This window comes from Bubalus kerabau, chromosome 6 (assembly GCF_029407905.1).
Source record: "Bubalus kerabau isolate K-KA32 ecotype Philippines breed swamp buffalo chromosome 6, PCC_UOA_SB_1v2, whole genome shotgun sequence".
Taxonomy (NCBI): Eukaryota; Metazoa; Chordata; class Mammalia; order Artiodactyla; family Bovidae; genus Bubalus; species Bubalus kerabau.
Window position 1 is genome coordinate 20579664 of NC_073629.1, and position 16604 is coordinate 20596267.

Consider the following 16604-nt stretch of genomic DNA (forward strand, 5'->3'; position numbering starts at 1 on the left):
GAAGCCCAGTCTCTGAGTTCAGTTTCTGACCTGGCTCTGCCTCTGACTCCAGATCCCTGCGGGGGGGCAGGTCAGACAGGCTCCAGGCTGATTTGGAGGCTGACAGAGAAAAACCTGTTGGGGCACATACCAGTGGGGCACCCCAGCCTGCACCCCAGAGGGGTCCCAACCCAGAACTCCTTGATGATTGCCTTATTGGAGCAGTAGTGAGTGGGAGTGATGGAAAGAGTAGGGTGGGGAGACTGTGTAAACCTCTGCGGAAGGAAGAGCACAGGTATTTCTGAGTGGGGGAAGATCAGCAGAGTCAAGAGAGGAAAATGAGAAGGGTAATCCCCGTGGACAGAAGCATCGTGTGCCCAAAAGGCAACAGGGAGATGAAAGAGGCTCCTGGGTCCCTGCGTCTTAGATTCCTGCTGCTGCCTTTTAGCAGCCAGGACTATTTTAGCGGTAGGTGATGCAACTCCAGCAGCTTTCTTGGAGGCTGTCAGTGCACAGAACAGCAGGTAAACAGTCTTAGGGAGCCAAAGGGGCCCCTGAACAGGCAATTATTCGAATCTCACCGACAACTCCCTAGGGCCTGGGAGCAGTCTCCTTCCTGCAATGCTAGACAGGTCAGGCAGGGGCTGGGCACAGAAGCTATCTGCACTCCTCTGCCATGCTCCTACCCTGGAAGGTTTTCCTGCATCCCTGAGGAAGGACCGGCCGCTCATCCTCAGAGCAGACCAGGCCTTAGGAGGTGCCGTAAAGGGAGATTTTCATGGTGACAATCACTGCACCTCACTTTTCTCTCCTGTTAAAGGGGAAAGCATGCACCGATTTTTGCTGAAGAATGTGGGTTCAGTCCCAGTTCTGCCACTTGTTAAGTTCTATAACCTCAGCTAGTCATTTCAGGTCTTCCTGTCTCTGTTTCTTTACCTAGGGGAAAAAAAAGGGGATAATGGGAGAGTTTGAAGTGTTGTGGGTGGGGCTTGGGGGAGTAGGAGGGTTGGGTGATTGGAGGGGGAATCCTGGCAGCACCTGGAAATAGGCTTCCTGGGGGGATTAAATGAAATAATATGTGTGATGGCATTTGAGACAGAAAAATGCCCTATAGGGCAGTCGAGTGGTTAAGACTCCATGCTTCCATTGCAGGGGGCACGGTTCAATCTCTGGTCAGGGAACTAAGATCCAGCATGCTGCAGGGTGGCCAAAAAAACCCCCCCAGATCCTGATTTATACCAATAGGTCATTCTATGGGATTACATCTAAAATAATAAACAATATTCTAAGACGTGCATTATAAACTAAGATTGCCAGATTTAGTAAATATAACAATAATTTGTTAGTACTGAATGTGACCCACATGTTTCATAGAATGTGTGTGTGCGTGCTAAGTTACTTCAATTGTGTCTGACTCTTTGATACCCTATGGACTGCAGCCCTCCATGGGGAGTCCCCCAAGCAAGGCTATACAATGCTAATAGGGCTTCCCAGGTGGTGCTAGTGGTAAAGAACCCACCTGCCAATTCAGGAGATATAAGAGACTAGATTTGATCCTTGGGTTGGGAAGAGCTCCTAGAAGAGGGCATGGCAACCCACTCCAGTATTCTTGCCTGGAGAATTCCATGGGCAGAGGAGCCTGGCGCGCTATAGGCCATAGGTTCACAAAGAGTTGGACATGACTAAAGCGACTTAGCATTCATGCACGATGCTAATAAATTATTTAACTGAGTGTCCTATATTTTATCTGGCAGCCTGAAAAATGGGATGCAGTTTCAGCATGGTGATTAAAAGCAAATGTTCTGAAGCCAGACTCCTTTGACTTAGAATTCTGGTCTGCTGTGTGACTCTGGGAACCACCTTAACATTTCTCTCCTCAGTTTCTTCCTTGTCAAAACAGAGGTTAAAAAAAACTGGTGATAATAACAGTGTTTATATTATAGGCTATTGTGAGGATTAAATAGATACATGTAAAGCACTTTAGGAGAGTGCTGGGCGTTGAATGGTAAAATATTTACCATTTAATGGTAAAATATTTACTAATTTGTAATAATACATATGTTATAATGTTATTTTATGGTGGTAACTGTTATTAGCATCTCCCTAAGAGTTCCAACCTTGGATCTCTTCTGCCGCTTCTTTCTTTAAATCCCCAATCTGGCCACAAGAGGCCATCAAAAGAGAGCCACTGCAAGAGAGCCTTGAGACCCTCTGGTGGCCATTCGTGGTCTAGGAGGCTCTGATTCCCCTTGGTATCTGAGGGATACCAAGGGGCTCTCTTGGCCTGAGGACATGAGGTTCCCCAGAGGACTCCATGGGCAGGCAGGGTCGGGGAAGAGCCTCAGGTAGACATTCACTCCAGGGGCCCCGCTGAGACGGATCTCAGCACACACGCAGGAGACTTCTAGGCTGGTATAGCAGAAGAGCAGCTTCACAGCCAGGGTCCCTGGGCTTTGGCTTTCTGTACCCTTGAGAATCTCTTTTGGGCATGTTCCAAGTACGTGTAGGGGGAAATGAAGGGCAAAAGAGGGCTCCTGTTTCTCCAGTCTAAACCTCTGCAAGGTAATGCTGGCTGACCTGCAAGGCTGAATACTGAATTTGGAGGAGGCAGAAGAATGGTCCTGACTGCCTAGCATTATGAGGTGTGTGACGCGTTTATAGATGTCTCTCTGAGACTGGTGGAAGCTTTACTCCTTTTGTCCCTGGGTTTTGTTTTGTTAAACTCCAGGGTCAGATTGAGGCCCTTTTCAGATTTACTAAAACACCCTCTAGGGCATCTCTGGTGGCTCATGGGTAAAGAATGCTCCTACAATGCAGGAGCTGCAGGAGTTGCAGGTTTGATCCCTGCATCAGGAAGATCCCCTGGAGAAGGATTTGGCAATCCACTCCAGTATCCTTGCCTGGAGAATTCCATGGACAGAGGAGCCTGGTGGGCTACAGTGCATGGGGTTGCAAATGAGTTGGACAAGGCTTAGCAACTGAACAACAGCGACAAATCACCCTCCATACCCATGCTCTAGATCTTAGAATTTCAGAGTTGGAGAAGATCTTAGGGATGACCTGACCTACCACCCTCTTGTTACTGACTCAAGGAGACTGAGTGACTTCCAAGGGCCATGGTGTTGGGACCAGAATCCAGGTCTCCTAACTTCTCAGTGTTTTCCTCATCACTCAGATGAGAAGGTCAGCTGAAAAAAAAAAAGCACAACGTAAAAGTAGAGAATTATGTTTTGTTTGGTGGACAATACTGGGAACTTAAGCCTGGAGTGCAGCCTCTCAAATAGCTCTGAGGGACTGCTCTGAAGAAGTAAAGGAGGAGCCAGAATATATAGGAATTTTGTAACAAAAGCCAGGTAGTCAGAATATCAAAAGATTACTGTTTATTAAGGAAAACAAGACATGTCAAGTCAATGAATGTAGTGCTTTTTTATGTAAGGAAAGATGCAAAAGTCAGGGCTCGCTGAAATCATTCCTTTGATATCTATCTCAGCTATCTGGGGCCAGTATCCTGTGTTTTCCCATCCTGAGTCTCCAAAGGGTGCACCATTGTGGGAGTGACTGCAATGGCTGATAGCTTAATGGAGGGCATCCTATTTTCATTTTGAGTTCTCTCAGGACTCATCATCCTGGCAGCTATAATACGATGGCTTGACGGCTGCAATATCCTTTCTTTACTGATATGGTAGGCAACATTTTTTCATTCAGAAGGGCATGACTGATTTGGGGTCTCCTCTTAGGAGGACAAGCAGCAAGTAACATACAGAGCCATAGCTGTTGACTCATGAAAACTTGTTCAGCTCTAGGTCCATATTGCTTTTCTGCACTCTGCATGGGTTTCAGAATACACAGAAATTCCTCCTGGCTATTTCTCCTCTTGTTATAAAACTTTTTCTCCCCAGAATTCCTTGCATCTTAATCCCGCTGCTCATGTTGTGGCCAAGCTCTACTCTTTTTATCCAGTCTTGTGTGTTACACAAGCAAGCCTGACCTGGGAAGACCAAGACCCATTTCCACAACTAGAGTCCACATCTTTGCCTGCTCCAGATACCTAAATCCCAAGCCAAAGGCCTATTTGTGTCCTGTGCCTCCGGACACCTCAGCAGCCCATACAGAGGAAGTGAGTCACTGCAAGGCGGGCAGCTTGGGGCACTGTGGGCGTGGCCATGCCAGGCCTGGGCCATGGGGGATGGGTCAGAGTGATCAAGAGCTCCTGGTCCAAACTAGGCAGAGAGAGAGAGGCAGAGTGAGTTTCTAAATTGGTTGTACTCAGTTGCTCAGTTATGTCCAAGTCTTTTGGGACCCTATGAACTGTAACACACCAGGCTTCTCTTCCATGGAATTTTCCAGGCAAGAATACTGAAGTGGGTTCCATTTCCTACTCCAGGAGATCTTCCTGACCCAGGGATTGAACCTGCGTCTCTTGCATTGGCAGATGGATTTTTTTACCACTGAGCCACCAGGGAAGCCCTTTCTAAACAGGCAGCATCATTCAAATGCTGCCTGAGGCCCAGTTTCTCTTTCTCCATCCATCTTCTTTGTCTCCTGGGGGAGGGGTATACCCTCTTATCTTTACTTTTCAGGCCTGTCTATTCAGCTTCAGCCCCAAACTTCCCCTCCCACTGCTATCTTAAAGTTAACTGGTCTTCAGTGCTCTGAGGAATCATTTATAAAGTCTGGTGAGGGCCTTGGGGAAGTCCAGGAAAATTTCCTGAGAAAAGGGTTCAGAAACTAAAGGAGGAAAGCCAAGTAAGACAGATCTGGGGAGGGGGTAGAGAGGTACCCAAAGTTTAGCTGGGGCCCAAAGAGGAGACATTGGAACCCTACTGGAAAAGGGAAGCTGGGGCGGGAACTCAAGAAAGGTGGGGGGAACTTGGGAATTGGAGGGGGTGGGGGTGGGTGGGTTGTAGCAAAGGTGTAGAAAGGATATGACTTGCAAATAAAGGAGTTTACCCTTTGGCAAAGGAATTAAAGGCTGGAGGGATTGCTGGGAACTGGAAAATCAGGCAAATCTGGGGCTGAAAAAGGCTAGAGTCCCCTGGGTACTGGTTCAGTGGTGAGGGGCCAGGGGGTGGGCCAACAAGTTTCATTCCCCCCCTGTTGGCCTGGGCTGGGGGGCCCACTGCAAAAGCAAAGGAGAAGTTGGAAATCAGACAGCTTCTGCCTCTGTACCTCTCCAGATAGTGTCTTCAGTGAGGACCAAGCTCTCAAACTGGATGAGTGAGACATCATGTTCTTTCTTAAGAGAATTGTCAAAACACCTGAACTTGACTAGATAAACCCTGAAACAAGCTGCCCTCAGAGGTTCTAACTGTCTCGGTATAAAAACACCAACATTTCATTAAGGTAAAAAATGGTTACCTCTGCTAGGCGGGCCCTCTCTAAACAAACCCTCAAACACATCTTAGTCACACTCTGTTCTTAGGAATCAAGGCCAGTTTTCTAGGATAAACATGTTACATCTTCCTGAAACATCAATTTTACCAGTCTAGGGGAAAAACATTTTAAAATATGAATTTGAACACGGATAAGCAGTGGTCTAGATTGAAAACTCAGATACGTTTTACATAGCGAAAGTTGGGGACTGGCTCCTTCCGAGTCTGCCGGCAGTAGGGTATGTGTGCCACTGGGGGGTAGATTTTACAGCACTGGTGTGGAAACGGTGGGGATTTTAAGGCCGGGCTGGGGTGGGGGACGCCCTAGGGGTCCCAGCCGAATCTCGAGGGCCCGCTGCCCGGGTCAGTCCTGGAGAGAGAGGTGCTGGGCCTCGGCGCGCGGGCCTTGGGAAGAAACCGCAGGGGCTGCGGGGCCGGGAGCCGGGGCGCCCTCCTCCCTCCGCTGCCCGGTGGGGCTGGAGGTGGGAAGTGTGGCCATCGGTCTGGCCGCTGAGAACTGGGGGCCGCAGCCGGCCGGAGGGCGAGGGCCGCAGTTGGGGGCTGCCGGGGTGGTGCAGGGGCACGGCCGTTCCGTGCCCCGAGCCCCTCGCGGGTTTGTCCCGGGGTCCTCGGAGCGCGCCCCTAACCGAGAGACCAGAGGCTGGGAGACCCCACACTGCCTCCCTCATCGGGGGCTTCTTCCCCCCGGTGCAGCGCCTGCAGTGGGCCTCCGCCGCCCGCCGGGTGCAGCGAGGGCTCAGCTCCCAAGCTTCCACCACCCGCCCCCAGCCGGGGAGGGGGCGGTGGCAGGCGGCGGGCGCTGGGCGCGGCTACCCCGCGCGGAGGCCCGGGCCCCGCCGCGCGCCCGCCCGCCCTCCTCTTCCCTTCCGTCGCCGGGCCGTAGGCCCACGCCCAGTCTCCCGGCTGCTGTGTTGCTGGCGGCCTTTCTTTCCCGGGCTGGCTGGGCTCGCTCTCGGCTCGGCTGGGCTCGGCGGGCGGCGGGAGGAGGAGGAAGGAGGGAGGGAGCGGGCAGGCAGGCGGGCGGAAGAGGGAGGAGAGGAGCGAGCGGAGCCAGTCCGGAGGGGGCCCGGAGCTCGGACGAGGGGAGAGACGGAGCAGCGGCTCCCGGCCGGGCCAGCTCCGCGACGCCGCAGCCGCCGCCGAGTGAGTCGGAACCCGCGCCCGAGAGTCCGCGGCGCCGCGCGCAGGGGTGGGGAGGCACGGGGCACGGAAAAGTTGGGAGAACTGCGGGGGCCGCGAGGACGCGGCTCGGCGGACAGGGCCTGGCGGGGCCGGGAGCGGGCCGTGGAGCGGAGCGGGGAGCGGGCGCACACCCTCGGGCGGCCGGCGCTGGGCGCCGCCGCTGGCTCCGGGGCCTCTGCCCCGCGCGCTCATGGCGGCGGCGGGCCTGGCGGAGGGCGGGCCGGAGCGCCTCGCGGGAGCGGCCGGGCCCCCAGCGCCGCCCGAGGGCAGGCTGGCCGGCCGCCCGGGCGTCCTCGAGCGCGCCGCCCGGAGCCCGGAGGAGTCCTCCTGGGCAACAGGTAGGAGCTGGGAGTTGGGGACGCGGGGCTGCCCACGGACGGCCGAGCCTCCGGCGCCCTTTTGTTGGGGAGGAGAAAGTCCGGTGAGCAGTTGCACGAGAGCCCCCTGCTTGGCAGAGAGCCCGCGGTGCGGCCCCTGGCTGGGGGATCCCGTGGCTAGAGTGAGAGCAGAGTGAAGCTTTTTCTGATCGGTTCACTGTGCCCACTCCGGGAGGGAGGTCAGAGCGTCCATGTGCTTAACGGGAAACAGGAAGGAGTGGCTCAGAGTGTCTGCCCCTGGCCCCCGCCCCGTGGCTAAGGCTCTTACACCGTTATGGGGTGTGTGGGGCAGGGGTAGGGGGAGCTGTTGGTGAAACTGGTTTTCTGGGCCTCACCTTGCTAATTTCTGGCCCGGAGGCTCTCTGGCAAGTAGGTTAATTGCATGTGTGGGGTTTTAATCTGTGGCCTGAGTTTAGAGGTTCACTTCCTAAGGTAGACTCTTGGTGTCAAAATCTGATCGATCCTTCACCTGAGTTGCCAGGTACAGGAGATAGGGGGTTCTGAGGATCCTGAGGAATGGAGTGAGCCCCTCTTTCTGGAGAAGTGAATCAGGAAAGGCCTCCAGCAGGCAGTCACTCCCACATCTGTCTTAGCGGAGGTTGCAGTCCCATACCGGAGTCCAGGTGGCTGGGCCTAATGTGGGTGGCTGACTGGGCTTGTGATGGTGCTCCTAAGGGTAAGGATTTGTCTGCAGCCTCCTCCCTCAGGGCCTGACCCTAATCATACAGTGACCTGCACAAACCCTGTTCTGAAGAGAGAGAGAGTTCCTTGTCTTCCTTGGTACCCCACAGTCCACTCCCTTCACTGGGGCCTCTGGCCGGCTTCCCCGCTGGGAGGGAGGGCCTTTGCTTTCCCCTGTCACTGGCCACAGGCTGGCCGATCCTTCACTGTGCCTTTAGCATGCCCCCTGCCCGCCCAGCCCTCCACATCCCCATCTACTTGAATTTGCCAGTCATTCTCTCCCTCTGGGGGCTGTAATCTCCTGCAGTCTTTGGCTGTGTTGGGGCCACAGAAAAACTAAAATTTTGAGACCTCTACTTCAGCCTGGAGGGATGACACACCTCTTCTTAGCTTCATCCATTGCTCACAGCTTTCTAGTTTGTGACCTGGTGTAGCTGCCTGAAAAAGTTTTCAACAAGCTGGACTATTCAGGTCCTCTGTCACTTCTTCCCACTTCTTTTTTGTAGACCGTCAGGCTCCAGTGAAAGCTGGGAGCCTCTGGGATCCTGTCTTGGTCACTCTCTCTCCCCTTACTGATCGTATTGTATCTTCTTCAATTATTTCTCCACACTCTGAGAGCCGTTGGGACTATTATCACGTTGAGTCTGTGAGATCTCTTCCTCATAGCCTCAAACTTCTGCCCTCCTAGCAGACTGGGTCTACAAGTCCCCTTGGGGACTCTCTGCCCCTTTTCATCTGTCTGTGAGAGTCTGGGATGGGTCAGTCAGAGTTGGGGCAAAAGGTAGCAGCTGGGTGGAGCTCTGTTCAAGTTCCTGGTAATCCAATGCCCATGAAATCCCTGCTCAGCTGGCCGTTCTCCAGTCTGTGCCTCATAAAGTGGTGTCTGTGTCTCTGAGGCAGGTGTATTTGTGCGTGAGAGAGACAGAGACACATACACATGCACACACCCTATTGTTTCTTCATGTGTGTGGGGGAGTAAATCGTTTGAGTGGAAAAATACCTATAGGTGTGATTTTCTCCACCAGGAAATTAAGTAATGTGACCCAGAAAAGCAAGCACGAAGGCACATGTCTCCCTGGCATGAAGGCACATTCCCTTTTCTTGACCCACCTTTTTGTTTGTGGGATCCATTGCTTGGCTTGGTGTGCCAGGGACGCCACTAGGAGTGGACTGGTAGGTTCTGTGGGGATGTATAAGTGCAGCCGGTGGGCCTGGCCCAGGAGCCCCTATTGTCTTCCCTTCCCCCTCACATGGAGTCCGAAGTCCTGACCCTGCTGAATCTGGTGCCTCTTCCTGCTGGGCTAGGCTCCAGGGGTGAGGGGCAGGGTCCAGGCCACCACTCCTCTGCTAATGGAAGTGCTAGTCAGTAGGGGAGGGCTGTGGTCACAGAAAGCCTGAAACCCGGGGGTGAGCGAGCCCCCATTCAGAACTCCGGACACATCACACTCTCTGCTCACACCATCTTCTGCTGTCCCTGTTTGGAGCAGACAGGGGTCAGGTGCTACCTTGACCTGGGATTGAGATAGTTGCGCTGTCCAGGCGCTTGCCTTTGACCCATCTCTGACTTTCTGCCTGCTTCTCCGCCTCCTCACCTTCTTTGTAGGCATGAGGCATTCCTGGGCCCCTGGGAGTCATGGAGAGGGACTCTACGCTTGGCCTTCAGGATCCCAGCCAGCCCTCTGAGTCTTTTTAATCCTCAAAATATCTGTGACAAAAGAAACTTACCTGCCGGTTTCCACTGACCAGGGTAGGAATGGGGCCCAATGTCTAGGCCAGACAGTACCCTTGGCTTTAGTCCTCAATGGAGGACAAATTGGGCTCCAAGGGACTAGCAGTCAGGTGACTGAGTCAGGTCTGTTTCTTCACCTCCAATCAGACTAAGCAAAGAAGGTGGCAAGAGCTGGAGGGGTGCCACCGCATGTAGGCTTTCTGCCTTGTCCCTTCTCTACTAAATTTTCTACAACTTCTCTCAAAGAAAAAAGTGTGTCTGTGTGCACTCTCGTGGGGGGAGAGTTCTACTCTGATAACTGTGTTTAGTTTTGTTCAGTTCCAAAGGCTTCCATCTCTTTAACTAATTAAATATTTATTCTGGCCAAGGTGGAGAGGGAAGGGGCAGTGTCCTCAGGAGCTGAGGCCTGGAATGTGTGTGTGTGTGTGTGCGCGCGCATGTATGTGTGTAGTACGGGTGCTGTTGGGGGCGGGTGGAGCTGAAACTCCTTTACTGTCAGAGCTGCCCTCTGCTTTCATCTGAAAGAGCAGTGACCAGGAGTGGGGACAAGAGGGTAAAGTCCTTGAGCTGAAATGCTGACCCGTGACAGGCTGAGAGGGATTTCGCAAGTGCTTCTGTGGTGGGTGGGGGCGGAGCTGTCGAGCAGCCCAGCTCAGCTGTGATATGATCAGCCTTCAGCGAGGCACCGGTTGGTCTCCAGTTCACAGCAGAGAACAATCTCCCAACTCGATTTCCTCCGCAGCTGGGAGGGGACCACCTTCCTTCTGTGTCAGCTTTTAGTCTCAAGGCCAGTCTGGAGACCACCCACCTGGCCTACCTCCTGGGAGGATGAGGGCTTGGTAGCCTGGAAGCTTTGCCCTTGTCATCCTACTGGGTTCACTGCTGAGTCCTAGGACTGCCGGTTGTGTGGACCACCATCGCTGATTCTACACGATCATCTCGCTCCTTCTCTCAGCTCCAAGCAGCTGCTGTTCCCACGTGAGCCTCAGATCGTACCTTCCTTCACTGGGTATCCAAGTGGTCACCACCACCCTGTAGATCCTTTCTCTTTCCGTGGACGAAACGGGGGAGGGAGGTGGTACAAAGCAGCAGCTCTTTCCTGAGCACTGAGGGTATTTGTGATGGGTGTTCCCTGAGCAGACTAGTATTTTATTTTCTAGAGGAGCCTTAATCCAAGTAGCTCCTAATTCTACCAGATGTCTTAGTCCACTGTATCGACTCTCTATCCTCCAACTCTTGACTCCCTGCAGCCTTGTCTTCATTTTGTTTCTGAGAATAGGCTTCACATAGAGTCCTTCTGCCTTGTTTGGGAATGGATGGCTTGGGCATGGGCTATTAATTTTGTGTGCAATATTTTGATGTCCATTGATTGTCCTTGAGCTCAGCACTATTTGGGGGCATAATTTTGGTTTATTCTGGCCTCTTAATTTTCCCTAGGACCTGCTGCCTCAGGGAAGGTCCTGAGGGAAGGGGGAGAAAGGTCTTGCCCCAGCCCTGCAATCCTTTCTTGGGCTCCCTGGCAAGGAAGCTTCCAGTTGTGGGTTGATTTGGGAGCTCTGATGGTTCAGATGGTAAAGAATCTGCCTGCAATGCAGGAGACCTGGGTTTGATCCCTGCCTCAGGAAGATCCCTTGGAGAAGGGATTGGCTACCCACTCCTGTATTCTTACCTGGGGAGTTCCATGGACAGAGAAACCTGGCGGGCTACAGTCCATAAAGTTACAAAGAGTTGGATATGACTGAGTGACTAACACATGGGAGGTCTAGGAAGAGGTTGGAGGGTGGGGGGAAGGGATGATGACTCTGATTTCACTTAAGATTTTTGGCCACGGCTTCTAGGCTAGATCCTGTCTAGTTTCCATGTAAGAATAGCAAAATGATGGCGAGACCCCAAGGTTCTTGTCTAGGGAATCAGGACTTCCAGGGGATGTTAACGTCACCTTTGGTTGATATTAAGAGTAACTGTTAGAACTGGAAAGCCACTATATTACAGATGGGCACACTGATTCGTCCACATGGCCAAGACCAGAGCCCAGGGCCTGAGTCTTTGCCCCTGCTCTTTTTGTTACACTGTGAAAACGGTCATCCGTCTCCTTCTGCACTGCTGCCTGCTTTGATGCCCTCTACTTCTCCCTTCCTCACTCAGGATGCTCCAGACCTTACATGACTACTTCTGGTGGGAACGGCTGTGGCTCCCTGTGAACTTAACCTGGGCTGATCTAGAAGACCGAGATGGACGTGTCTACGCCAAAGCCTCTGACCTCTATATCACACTACCCCTGGCCTTGCTCTTCCTCATCATTCGATACTTCTTTGAGCTGTGAGCATACCAGCCTACCCCCATGCCTTCCTTGGCTCCCAGCCGCAGTTTCTTGTACTTCAAGTTTGTCTCTTGCTGTTTAATTGGTCCTGCACACTGGTGTTCTCACCACCCAGGTCCCTGCCTACTGTGTGCCCCCCACTAAAGGCAGCATTGTCTTTCTGAGGGCTCAGCACCCCCAGGCCCATTCCTTCAATGGTTATTTGTTCTTGCCCTCCACCCGCCTGGTGGCTAGTGAACACAGGCAGCTTTGTCAGCTATGGGCAGCCCAAGGCAGCCAGAGAGGGGGTTGCTGGGAAACTGAGGCCCAGGATAAAGTTGCCTGAGCTTGCAATATCCCCCTCCAGGCCCTCTAGTTTGGGGCTAACAGGCTTGCCTGCTTCAAGAGAGTCAGACACCCCTCACTCCTATCCCTTCCCCAGTTACGTGGCTACACCACTGGCCGCCCTCCTGAATGTCAAAGAGAAAACCCGGCTGCGGGCACCTCCCAACCCCACTTTGGAGCATTTCTACATGACCAGTGGCAAGCAGCCCAAACAGGTATGAGCTGCAGACCCTGTTCTGGGAGTTACTGAGTCCTGGTAGGGAGTGAGGAGATGGGGTGCAGAGATGGGAAGGCATCTCCCCTTCCCTTCAGATGGGGCCAACTTGGGTCATTACTGGCAGAGGGGCGGGGAGGGCGAGTGAAGCTGAACATAATGGGCTTCTCATCCCACCCAGGCAGATGTGGAGCTTCTCTCACGGCAGAGCGGGCTCTCTGGCCGCCAGGTAGAGCGCTGGTTCCGCCGCCGTCGCAACCAGGACCGGCCCAGTCTCCTCAAGAAGTTCCGAGAGGCAAGGTAGGGGAAGTTGAGGCGAGAGAAACTGGGTGGCAGAGGAAGGTCTGCTGTGTTTTGCTGGGAGGGGTTGCTGCAGCTGTACGTGGAGAGATTACTCCTGGGTGAGGAGGCACATTTGGTTGAGTATATCCTTGAGAGGGTATCTGGGGGGAGGGCTGCGCCGTTCTTCCATTCCACTCTCCTAGCCATGTCTGCTTCCTCTTCCAGCTGGAGATTCACATTTTACCTGATTGCTTTCATTGCCGGCACGGCCGTCATTGTAGACGTGAGTGGGGATTACTTGGGGAGGGCGCGTGGGGAAGTAGGTTCTCTGGCAAGGTGGGGTGAGGCCCAGAATTTAGGTGCCTCCTCCTTTAACCTCTTATTACCATCTCTCTGCAGAAACCTTGGTTCTATGACCTGAGGAAAGTTTGGGAGGGATATCCCATACAGGTACATGATGGGTCCTGATTCCTTATATGGGGTGATTAGTCCTTATGTGGGGTGAGAATCAGTGTAGGATAGGATTGGGACATACACATCCCTGTGAAGAGTTGATCTCAGACACGTGGCAGAAGGGACTGCAGTCATGGTGTTAATCTTAAGTGCAAGGAGGGCTGGGTTTGGAGAGGTGAGACCATTGGGTCCAGTAGCTCTGGGGTCCGTTAAACTTCCTCTTTTCTCTCTCAGAGCATCATCCCTTCCCAGTATTGGTACTACATGATTGAACTGTCTTTCTACTGGTCCTTGCTCTTCAGCATTGCTTCTGATGTCAAGCGAAAGGTGAGTCATGGGGCTGTACCACTGAGTAGGAGCCAAAATGAAGCGTGGTATGAACCAACTCCCCTTTGACTTCTGGGTGCTTTGGATGGAGTTGTGGGATAAGTGGAATTAAAGACAAGGGGGAAGAACGGAAGCTAGGGAACAGGAAACAGTCCTCTGGAGGTTGCATCTTTTCTACAGGACTTCAAGGAGCAGATCATCCATCACGTGGCCACCATCATCCTCATCAGTTTCTCCTGGTTTGCCAATTACGTCCGAGCAGGGACTCTTATCATGGCTCTGCACGACTCTTCTGACTACCTGCTAGAGGTCAGGCTTCCTGGGCATTTCTTCAAGCCTAGAGACCCTGGTGCAGGTTCTTCTGTCCCTCTATCCTTTGCTTGGGGTAGTGGTGGGTGGGGGTGGGTGTTCCTGGGACCAAGGAGGTGGGGGCACAGAGCTAGTGTGGTTAAGTGGGATGCATGTATGAATGTATATGGGAGTCAGGAGCCCGTGATGATCGGTGGGGGCTATCTACACAGTCAGCCAAGATGTTTAACTATGCCGGATGGAAAAACACCTGCAACAACATCTTCATCGTCTTCGCCATTGTCTTCATCATCACCCGACTGGTCATCCTGCCCTTCTGGTGAGTAGGGTACCAGACTAGACTCCTGTTTGAAGAAATCAGGAATCTTCTCCCGGGCCCCACTTGTCTGTCCTCAGTCGTGACCCCCTCCTTTCTGTGTTAACAGTTCTTGTCTCTCCCCATCCCAAGGATCCTGCACTGCACGCTGGTGTACCCACTGGAGCTCTATCCCGCCTTCTTTGGCTATTACTTCTTCAATTTCATGATGGGAGTGCTACAGCTGCTGCATATCTTCTGGGCCTACCTCATTTTGCGCATGGCCCACAAGTTCATAACTGGAAAGGTAATGGTTCTGTCTCCATTCTGTAGGCCCTACTACTCTCAACTCTAGGAACGGCCCAAATTCCCTCCCATATCAGCAACCCTGTAAAACCTACTGTGGGGCCCTGGGTATAGCTGGAAAAAGCCCACCGAGAGGGGCAGTCCTTAGGGGTTGGTAACCCTGCTCATCCCTTTCACAGGTAGTAGAAGATGAACGCAGTGACCGGGAAGAAACGGAGAGCTCAGAGGGGGAGGAGGCTGCAGCTGGGGGAGGAGCAAAGAACCGGCCCCTGGCCAATGGCCACCCCATCCTCAACAACAACCATCGTAAGAATGACTGAACCTTGTCCCTGCTGCCCCTCAGATTAACGTATAAAGCCAAGGAAATACCCCACCCTCCCCACAGGGTCACTTTAAGCTCTGGGGAGAAGGAGAAAGCAAGAAGAGAGTGTTCTTCTCTGTGCCCCCACCCCCTGCTACTGTCAACCAGTTGCCTTTAAACCAAATTCTTATCAGCCTATCTCCAGGAATGGGAGGTTGGCTATATCCTTTGTTGGGGGAGGGGGGTTGGTCTTATTTTCCAAGTTGTCCTTTCTACTGATTTTGAGACCTTTCCTCAGTTCTGGGGGTGGGGGTTATAAGTCACATTCCTTACTCTTCAGAATCTGGCCCTGTCTGTCTGCCTTTGACTCCCTGACCTCCAGAGCCAGGGTCGTGCCTTACTGTCCCACCTGTGGGCCTCATTCTGCCAAAGTTGGACCAAGGCTCACCTTTCTAATCTCCCTAACTTGGACCAGAAACCAAAGCTGAGCTGACTTTTAACTTTTTCCCTTCTAAGACCCAGATGAACTGAGTGTAGGCGGGTGCACGTGACCCTTATCCTACCTCTGCCAAAAAGTGGGGGCCACAATGTGGACTGCTCAGACAGTCTCCTGTTACTTCTCTGCCAGCTGTCCCTGTAGTCACAGGTCCAAGATCTTACTGCCTCCTTTCTCTGGCCTCTTTCCCTAGGCTAGCTGGTTTGGAGTAGAATGGCAACTAGTTCTAATTTTTATTTATTAAACATTTGGGGTTTGGGTTTTAAAGCCTGAATTACAGCTAGCACCTGGCATTTCAGCAGAGGGACCACTTCAGACCAAAATGTACTGTTAATGGTTTTTTTTTTAATTAAAATATATTAAAGATTAAGTAAAACATGGCAACAAGTGTTTGAGACTCTTAAGAACTGAGAAGAGTGATCAACTAAATAAACTAAGGTAGTCTTCTTCATGCCTTCCTCATGGTTATGCAACATTAAAAAATATCACATGGCAAATAAGAAAAAGCAAAGTAGAGAAAGGTCAGGATTAATGACAGCTGCCTGTTGGGAAGGGTGGGGGAAAAGCTCCTCTCTCATCAAGACCTAGAACTGGGAGCTGAGGGAAAGAAATCAAATCACAATCTTAGTTTTAACATCTTGTTACTTTCAAGAAACAATACAAACCAGGGATAGTAAAATACACAGCCCTCATTCTAGGAATAAAGTCTGTTAGAAGGATGAACACTTGAACAAATGTAGGATGGGAGGGGTGAGCTACAGGAGGACTGGAGGGATGTCAGGCCCAGGTTAGAGTGGTAACCTCTCCCACCCCCAGTGCCTCGGGAGGCAGGGGAGGGGCCCTGCCTGCTAGCACCGCAATGGAAGGGGTCTCCTGATCCAGAACCCCCATTTCTATCTACTAGAAGCTGGGGAGTAGCTAGACTAGAAACTTGGGGGTCAGAATTCAACAGTCAGGAAGACCCAGTTCCTGAGGAAAGGGCAGTTCAGGAAGGTTCAGAAGGTTAGGAGGAAGGCTGTCCTCTAAAGAAGACGCCCTCGGCATTCGATGGCCCCGCAGCAGCAAAGCAGCTCCTTGCCTTCCACGCTGCCCACCTCATAGTTGTAGTCCCAGGTAAGCTCGGTGCCAGCCCGGATTCTCCTGAAGAGGAAGAGGAGGAAGGGGTGTGGTCAAACAGCAGAAACCCAGGCCTGCGATGACTGAATGTGCAGGGGGAGCTGGATCCCAGATGGAAGAGAGGCCCTTTGAATGTCCTGGCCCCTCCCCAACCTGGGCTTTTCCCACCCACCCATCCCCTTTCCTGATTCCCTCTTACTTGCTGGCGAAGAAGGCCACCCATGGGAAGCGGAGATCATGAGTATCCACGAAGACATTCTGGACAAACAGGTTAGGGCTGCAACTGTGCTGTAAGTTTAAATACAGATTCACTTTCGAACCAAGGAAACAGAATCTGGTTTTGTGGGGTGAGTGAGAGCTGGATGAAAACAATGCCATTTGATCCTCCCATGGCAACAGAGATTTTGAAAGGCACCTCTTTAAAGATCCTTTGCGATCAAGAATTTTAATGAGAAAAGATGGGTTTATGTAGTTGTATTTAAAAGAACTAGAAATGTGAGGACTAGGGGATAACCAGCAC

At 52.4% G+C, this 16604-nt stretch overlaps 2 protein-coding genes across 5 annotated transcripts in view; one reads left to right on the plus strand and one right to left on the minus strand.

Moving 5' to 3' along the window:
• The first annotated feature begins 6358 nt into the window (after positions 1 to 6358).
• CERS2 (ceramide synthase 2) lies at positions 6359 to 15355 on the plus strand. 2 transcript variants are annotated; one of them, XM_055584371.1, is made up of 11 exons: positions 6359 to 6515; positions 11487 to 11660; positions 12083 to 12200; positions 12381 to 12499; positions 12707 to 12764; positions 12881 to 12931; positions 13169 to 13261; positions 13442 to 13570; positions 13783 to 13889; positions 14019 to 14172; positions 14351 to 15355. In XM_055584371.1, the coding sequence occupies exons 2-11, from the start codon at positions 11488 to 11490 to the stop codon at positions 14489 to 14491; spliced, it is 1143 nt and encodes a 380-aa protein (XP_055440346.1). In that variant the 5' UTR covers positions 6359 to 6515; position 11487; the 3' UTR covers positions 14492 to 15355. The 2 variants fall into 2 exon arrangements, with proteins under 2 accessions (XP_055440346.1, XP_055440347.1); XM_055584372.1 differs by lacking the exon at positions 6359 to 6515 and adding an exon at positions 6968 to 10319.
• The window catches only part of SETDB1 (SET domain bifurcated histone lysine methyltransferase 1), a 33486-nt gene continuing 32175 nt past the window's right edge, over positions 15294 to 16604 (minus strand). For all 3 annotated transcript variants that reach the window (XM_055584348.1, XM_055584346.1, XM_055584347.1), the window contains exons 21-22: positions 16284 to 16372; positions 15294 to 16108 (exon numbers count right to left, since the gene is read on the minus strand). In XM_055584348.1, coding sequence (XP_055440323.1) covers positions 15991 to 16108; positions 16284 to 16372 — 207 coding nt within the window. In that variant the 3' untranslated portion in view covers positions 15294 to 15990. The remainder of the gene's footprint in view (positions 16109 to 16283; positions 16373 to 16604) is intronic.

Coding starts and splice junctions, on each gene's coding strand:
- CERS2 (XM_055584371.1), top strand. CDS start 11,488: ATGCTCCAGACCTTACATGACTACTTCTGGTGGGAACGGCTGTGGCTC. Junction 11,661..12,082: donor ATTCGATACTTCTTTGAGCT/GTGAGCATACCA, acceptor TCCCTTCCCCAG/TTACGTGGCTACACCACTGG. Junction 12,932..13,168: donor GGGAGGGATATCCCATACAG/GTACATGATGGG, acceptor TTTCTCTCTCAG/AGCATCATCCCTTCCCAGTA.